Raw genomic sequence first — 8,445 nt, forward strand, 5'->3', positions numbered from 1 at the left:
GAAAAAGTGAATGAGAAGTTTGGCCACATCGAGGCCACAATGAAGAATTTGGAGATGATGATAGGCCAACTTGCAACGGTTGTGCAAACCAGACCCCAAGGAACTATTCCAAGCACCACGATAACGAACCCAAAGGTTAATGAGCAATGCAAAGCAGTCACATTGAGAAGTGGGAAAGAGCTAAAGAGACTTGGAGAGAAAGTGGTACATAGTGGCCCAAACATCTTGCACGCAGGGGCGGACAAGTTGTTAGGCTCACAAACCTCGCACGCAGGGGCGGACGAGGGGAGTGAGCGGGCCACTACAGAAACTAGAGATGGTCTACAAGATAAAGAAGATGCAAGTCGGCGTGATACGAAGAAGAAGAAGTCGTTGAGTCCGGCAATGGATCCGAAGAGTCCATTTAATTTTCCAGATTTTATACCGCCGCCTCCTTTCCCAATCGAGAAGAAGAGAAAGAAAATAATTCAAGAGAAGGGACTCGATTGGATGATGAATATTATTAGGAAAGTTAATGTAGATGTGTCCTTGGTGGATTTGTTCCTACATTTTCCTAAATTCTCCATGTTTTTCAAGGACCTTATTGCGAAAAAGGAGAAGATACAAGATGATGGTGTGGTGATATTGAGCGCATTTTGCTCACAGTTTGTGAAGGGAAAGATGCCGGCTAAGAGAAGAGATCCCGGAAGTTGTGTGATCCCGTGTGAAATGGGAGATAAGAAGTTCCCAAAGTGCCTACTTGATCAAGGCTCGGGAATATCATTGATGGCTTTGAAAACTGCGAGGTCAATCGGTCTTGAAGCAAGGATTGAACCAATCGACATTGACCTTCAGTTGGCGGATCATTCAATTGTTAAGCCTAAAGGAATCATCGAGGATGTCTTGGTAAAGGTGGATAAATTTATACTCCCGGTTGACTTCATTGTCATAGAGATGGAAGAGGACAAGGACATGCCTATTCTCTTTGGTAGGCCATTTTTAGCAACCGGTGATGTTGTGATTGAGACCAAGACAAATACGGTCATGTTTCGAGTTGATGGGGAGAATGTTGTGATTGAGCAGGAGAAGGCGAAGGGGCGCCTATTGGAGTTTGGATAGGAAAGCTGCAAAGAAGAAGGTCGAGCCAACGACTATAAACAAAGGCGCTGATTGGGAGGCAACCCAAGTTTTTATGTTGTTTTCTTTCTTTTAATTTTCATATGTTGGAGGTTTTGTTTGCTCAATTCTTTCCTCTAGCATTTATTTTGAATTGAGTGTTTCTTTATGTTTTGTTTTGTTTTGTTTTGTAGGAGCACATTGGAGTTTATGAGGGAGCACACTTACAATTGAAGATACACCCACCCTCCCACCCATATGCTACGGATTTCATGCCAAGTTTGGGGGAGTCTTCTATCCCTTTACTTTTTATGTTCTTCTTTGCTTGCATTGAGGACAATGAAGCATTCAAGTTTGGGGGGGTTGTTTGAGTTTGAATGAATTTTATGCATGATGCATGTTTTCTTGGGTGTATTGTATGCTAAAGGTGTTTTGAATCAATGTAACTGACGGATGCATGCTTTATCTTCGGCTTTCTGGTTGGGAAATCTTGCTTGATTTTACTTGATCTTTGAAGCTTAGGATGGATGGAATTTGTGCATTGATTTATTTGAAAGAGCATTTTGTGACTACAACCGATTTCTTGAGTTGAGGAGAGTATGAAAGTCATATGTCTTGTGGAAATTATCTTGGATTGATTTACTTTATTGAGTTGGGTGCTTGCATTCATATGTGTCAATGATATGGGATGATAAGGCACTAGGATGAACTCCATGGCCAAATATTCACATGCCTAGTCCAACAAATGATCCCCTAGAAGCCACTTTGAGCTTAATCCCCATTGTTTTGTACAAATACTTAGCCAATCACTTAGCTACTAAAATAAGCCTCATTTTAGCCTCATCAATAAACCTTACTACTATTTGGGTGCTAAATACAAGTTTGAGCTTTGTTGATTGTGTTGTAAGTGTTGGGTGGTGTTCTATAAAAGTGTAGAGATTTTGAGACTTGATGAAATGTATATTTGTTGAGAATGAAGCTCATAGTAGAAATGAAAAGGACGGCCTCCAAAATCGCAAAAGTCGAGGTCTTACGGAAAAAATAAAAAGAAAAAGAATTTTTTTTTTTTTTGAAATAAAGATAGAGCTTCTATTTTTAAGATGTAATCTTGTCATGAATGATCTGAAGTTTGGGGGAGTGAATGCTTGGTTGTAAAGTCTTGTTGTTTGATTCTTTGGAAGGAAGTTGTAGGAGGGAAGAATTTGACACTCAGATGTGTAGCTTTTGAGCTCGCTATCCATATTTATCCTACCTAATCCCTAGCCCCATTACAACCTATAATTTAAGACCTTGGACCTTATTGTTGATACATTGTGGATGTTTTGTAAATAGCTTGGTAGAGTTAAAGAAGTTTGATTTGAAATCCGCGAGTCTATGTGATAAGTAATGTTTGACGAGTCAATGACGACGGTTTGAGTTGTAGGATCTAATGTTTGGACTTACTTTGAAGTGCACCTTGACTTGAAGTTCTAGGTGGATGAGTGATGGTTCATGAGAGTGGGAGATTTTGATTGGAAATGTTGAGGGTTTAGATTTTGTCATTCATGTCCTTACATGATTCTTTGTGATGAAAAACCTTTGTGAATTGAACTTTGAAATATAATGCTTTGAGTGATCTTGCTCGAGGGCAAGCAAGTAAATAAGTTTGGGGGTATTTGATGTGAATCAAATGATACTAATTATACTCCAAGTTTTCTCCTATTTTGTATATTTAAATCATCTATCAATTGATCTTTAAGGTTTGATTATTATATATTAGTTGATAGATGTACATGTGGAGTAGGGTCTGATTGAAACTGTTCGTTGCCTATCAAGATGGTGTCCAAATTCTTTTATCTTACCACCATTATCTTCGTCTTTGAAATAGCTTCGCGTGGGTATATTACACGCCTCAATCGGAGCTCGGATGAAGAAGTTATGGCCATTTGACGAAGGTTGCGCGAAGCAGTCAAAACCGGCAAAAACGCCCGGGTCGGGCGTTTTCAGCATTAAAAACGCCCGGGGACAGTGGAAACGCCCGGGTTGGCACCATTTTGCCCGGTCGGGCGTTTTTCTCGAAAACTGCCGAATTTTAGGTTTCAAATTGGTTTCCGGGGCGGTTTTGGAAGAGATTCAGACATATTCAGACACGAGAAAAGGGAGAGGAAAAGAGAGAAAGAGAGGAGGAAGAAGAAAAGGAAGAAATTCCGGCCAACATTCCGACGATCCGTCTCCAAATCCCAATTCCACTCAACGAGAGCATGCTTCCTATGGTTTTCATGTGTTTAGGCTAAGCTCTCTATGTTGCTCCAAGTTGTGATTTAGGCTTGTGTGAATGTATCTACACCTTTGAATTCACATTTTGACATCGTTGATGTGTTTAATGTTAGATTCTATCACTTTAGAGGCCTCTATCGTTATAGATGTTTAATCCTTGTTTATCGTCTCTTTAACATAGACTTGGATGGACTAATCAATTGATGTGTTGTTGAATTTGAATTGTTCAGAGGATAATTTGACAACGGATTGGGTAAGTTTATATAGTAGATGTTTATGTCTCCCGCGCTTCCGTAGGAGTTTATAAACATTGACAATTAGTTCATGGAACAAGTGTTCAGCTGACTGTGAACTATACGTCGCAAACATGTTCAGTGCAAGCGATTAGGTTGATGAATTAATCCCAAAATTTGTGCTTTTGATAGATGTAGAAATATGCAAGTCTATTGAGCAACTTGGAGTGACATGCTTTTCCGTTTGAGAAATCCATCTTTTGTTAATCTTTTATTTTCGTTTGTCTGAATCTTTCAAAACCAAAAAAATCAAATCCTTATGTTTCATCTTTTTAATTTCATAAGTTTTAAACAATCTTCTACCTCCCTGTGGATCGACACTTGAAATACTACTAACGACGCTGTAATCTTGCAGTATCGTAGTATTATTAGAGTTAATTAATTAAACTTGATATCTTGTGTGAACTGAATCGGATACTCTAAAATACGCATCATGTTCCTACCTTGTCCCAACGATTGATGTCTATAAGTCATGTGACGAAGGAATTGAATGGTACCTTACTGATGCATCCCGACTTTTGTATTTTGCAGGATATTCGGACGAGGAGGATACTTGGGCACGGCACTGAGAACAAAGGACTCTACTACGTGGACGAGATAGCTCAACAAGGAAGTGTGATGCTGGCTCACGGGTCCACAAAAGGGAGATTTGGCTTTGGCACCAACGACTGGGACACCCCTCCCCTGGTTATTTTAGTTTACTTTTTCCTAAACTTTCTATTCCTAAAGATTTTGCTTGTGAGACTTGTGTTTTGGCCAAGAGCCACAGACAATCGTTTAAACCTACGAATACTCGTATGAATTCCATTTTTTCCCTTGTTCATGCTGATGTTTGGGGTCCTGCACCCGTTATTGGTGGGAATGGTTTTAGATACTTTGTGATATTTGTAGACGATTGCACTAGGATGACATGGATATATTTTCTAAAGCACAAATCTGAGGTGTTTGATAAATTCATTCTCTTCTTTAAACTTGTTCAAACCCAATTCCAGACCACTATAAAAACCCTTCGATCTGACAATGGGAGGGAATTTGTGAACTAAAAAATGAATGACTTTTTTACCGAAAAAGGGCTGATCCACCAAACTTCCTGCCCATATACACCTGAACAAAATGGGGTAGCTGAGAGAAAAAACCGAACCATCCTTGAGATCACCCGAGCCTTAATGATTGAATCCAAAGTCCCCAAATCTTTTTGGCCCGAAGCTGTAGCCACCTCGATTTTCCTTATAAACAGACTCCCCACAAAAATTCTAAACAAAAAAACACCTCTTGATATTTTGACCAAGCTTACCAAAATTCCCGAACATTTGAACCTCCAGCCCAGAGTTTTTGGATGTACAGTATATGTCCATATCCCAAAACACGAAAGAACCAAATTATCACCTTGTGCCACCAAATGCGTCTTTTTAGGTTATGGGATTAATCAAAAGGGGTATAGATGCTATGACCCAATCACACGAAAAGTCGTAACCACAATGAACTGTGATTTTTTGGAAACAAAATTCTTTTACCACACCAACTTTAGTAGTCAGGGGGAGAGTGAGTCAGAAAAAACATTTGACTACCTAAGTTGGTTTGTGCCTCGGTCAAATCTCTCCAACGAGGACTCAACAGAAAAGGTTAGCACGGCCACCGAGCATGTCTCAACCACGGAGCCCTCTCAACCACCACCGCCTGATGATCCTCCTCAACCGGTATCCGAGGCACCTGAGGTAATTCTCGATCCTCCTCATGAAATTACTCTTCCTAACCCCGTTGATTCAGAAACTGCTCTAGATGAGACCACCGGGAGGTACATACTTCCCTATCGCATCACTCGGGGGGTCCCCCCAGAAAGATATTCTCCGGAAAAGATAGGAAGAAGGAGTCAGTATGCAATTGCAAATTTTGCACAGGCGAACCTAACCAAGATGGCGAGAGCCTTTGAGGCGGCTCTCTACGAGGAGGAAGAAATTCCTTATACTGCAGAAGAGGCTTGGCAGAAAAAGCATTGGAGGGATGCAATGCTTGTGGAGATGGATGCACTGTTGAAAAATAAAACTTGGGAGGTCAGCAAACTACCCAAAGGAGCCGCAACTGTGGGATGTAGATGGGTGTTTACTATCAAAAGAAGACCAGATGGGTCTATCGATCGATACAAGGCTAGGTTGGTAGCGAAAGGATACACCCAAACTTACGGCGTGGATTATGCTGAAACCTTCTCACCGGTAGCTAAAATCAACACAGTGACGGTGCTATTTTCAATTGCAGCTAACCGAGAATGGCCTCTTCATCAATTTGATGTAACAAATGCATTCCTACATGGCGAGTTGACCAAGCCTGTCTACATGGAACCTCCACCAGGCTTTGAAGGAGATTTTTTAAATGGGGATGTTTGCAAACTAAAGAAGACCTTGTATGGTTTGAAGCAATCTCCGAGAGCTTGGTTTGGAAGATTTACTGAAGTGATGAAGAAGTATGGATACAAACAAAGCAACTCGGACCACACCTTATTCCTCAAGAAGAGAAATGGTAAGATTACATGTCTTATTATTTATGTTGATGATATGATTATTACTGGTGATGATAAAGAGGAGATAAGTCAGCTAAAGAAGAATTTGTTTAAAGAATTCGAGATGAAAGACCTTGGTGCCTTAAAATACTTCTTAGGCATTGAGGTAAAGAGATCAAAACAGGGTATCTTCATCAATCAACGGAAGTATGTGCTTGACATCCTCGCAGAAACAGGAATGATAGATTGTAAACCAGCGGACACTCCAATGGTTCAGAATCACGGATTACAGATCCGAGAAGGAGCTAAGCGGGCTGATCGGGAAAAGTATCAAAGACTAGTGGGAAAGCTCATTTATCTATCTCACACCAGGCCGGATTTGGCCTATGCTGTAGGAGTGGTAAGCCAGTTCATGCATGCACCTCAGGAAGAACATTGGGAGGCTGTATTGAGAATAGTACGGTACTTGAAGGGCACACCAGGACATGGAGTGTTGTTCAAGAAGCATGGCCACTTAGAGATACATGGATATACAGATGCGGATTGAGCAGGGAATCCGAATGATCGCAAGTCAACAGCTGGGTACTTCACCTTTGTAGGGGGAAATCTTGTTACATGGAGAAGCAAGAAACATAAGGTAGTAGCTCTGTCCAGTGCTGAGGCAGAATTTCGGGGGATCAAGAGTGGGTTAACCGAAGTACTATGGCTTAGGAGACTCATGACTGAGTTGGAGCTCAAATCGACCCAGCCATGTCGATTACTGTGTGATAACAAGGCAGCCATTAGTATCTCTGAGAATCCGGTTCAACATGATCGAACCAAACATGTAGAAGTGGATAGACACTTTATAAAGGATACAATTGATGCCAAGATCGTGGAGCTACCGTATGTCAAGTCAGAAGATCACTGGCAGACATCTTGACGAAGGCTGTGAACTCCCAATCTTTTCATGGAGTATTAGACAAGTTAAGAATCGGTAATCCTGTCACTTAACTTGAGGGGGAGTGTTGGAAGAAAAGATCCTACACAATCAAGGGAGATCCTACACAATCAAAGAATGAGAGAATAATTAGTAATTGATTGATATCTTTTGTATACCTTGTTTAGAATTAGGTATAGCATTAGTAACTTACCATATGTGGGAGAAATTGGAGCCTATATGAGGCGTGTAAATCATTGTAATTCTCAACAAATAATGAAATCAATTCCCTCAAAACCTAGTTATATCACTGCTTGGAGAAGAGAATTTCCGACACGGCGTTGGTTGTGGTGATGAACGAGGCCTCGGAGAAATTAAGGGCCCTGCCTTCCTCCGAGCATTTCTGGGCGTGGTCGAGCAGCTACTGCAGCTTCTGCTTGCGGAGGTCCTGGCTTCTCACCAAGCTCTGGCTCGAGAACATCTGCTCCTTGCATAACTTCCTCATGTCGCGCCACTCGTCCCCAATGGGAACAAACCCCAAGGAGGTCTCCACGTGGTCGTGCACACGCATCGCCTGCACCGCGGTTCGCCCGGAGAATACCTGCCCATTTTTTAGCAGGATTTCCTTGGCCATCTCCGGGGAGGAGACCACAACGATGTATTGGCTGCCGAGGTGGATGGACATCAGAGAGCCGTATTGCTTTGATAATTTAGTGAATGTCTCGTGGCGTTGGGGCCCGAGCTGCAGCATGTTTCCGATGATGGGGAGGGGCGTTGGCCCGGGCGAGAGGCTCCTCCAGCGCCGGAAGGAGATCAACCATGTTGCGGCGGTGATGATCAGGATTACAGCAGCCAGGAAAGGGAAGGAATCCATTTTGTTTTTTATAGGTCTACCAACTTGGTGGGATTGCCTTAACTTTTATAGCTGATTATGTTATGTTGGTACCACTTATGTGCCTAACAAATTTAATTTACATGTACAGGGATTAGAGATATGTAGGTTGCACAGACTACACATCAGTCCACCTAGCTGGTTACTGTGTTCTGGCGAATTACTTTGTTAAACACGATTTTTAGAAAAAGAAAAGGGCTAGGGTTTGCATAGACTACACATCATTCACACCTACCGCCCCCTACACTTTACACATTCCAAGAACACTTTTGAGAGAGAGATTTGAAGATTAAAGACTCTACATCAGAAGATTGAAGCTTCACTCCATAGATCTATTTCACAGGAGTAATTAGTACTCCCTTCGTCCCATAAAAGATGTCACACTTTTGGGACGGCACGAGATTTTAGGAGGTTTGTTTTGTGTGTTAAATAGAGAGAGAAAATATAATTTTCATATTCATGTGAGAGATAACTTTTTCCATAAAGGAAAATGCGA

The 8,445-nt window shown here is 41.5% G+C and overlaps 1 protein-coding gene across 1 annotated transcript; it reads left to right on the forward strand.

Moving 5' to 3' along the window:
- Nucleotides 1-39: 39 nt before the first annotated feature.
- Nucleotides 40-1,098, forward strand: LOC125190018. Its single transcript, XM_048087219.1, has one exon. The coding sequence runs from the start codon at nucleotides 40-42 to the stop codon at nucleotides 1,096-1,098; it is 1,059 nt and encodes a 352-aa protein (XP_047943176.1).
- Nucleotides 1,099-8,445: the final 7,347 nt, after the last annotated feature.

This window comes from Salvia hispanica, chromosome 5 (genome assembly GCF_023119035.1).
Source record: "Salvia hispanica cultivar TCC Black 2014 chromosome 5, UniMelb_Shisp_WGS_1.0, whole genome shotgun sequence".
In the NCBI taxonomy this organism is placed as follows: Eukaryota; Viridiplantae; Streptophyta; class Magnoliopsida; order Lamiales; family Lamiaceae; genus Salvia; species Salvia hispanica.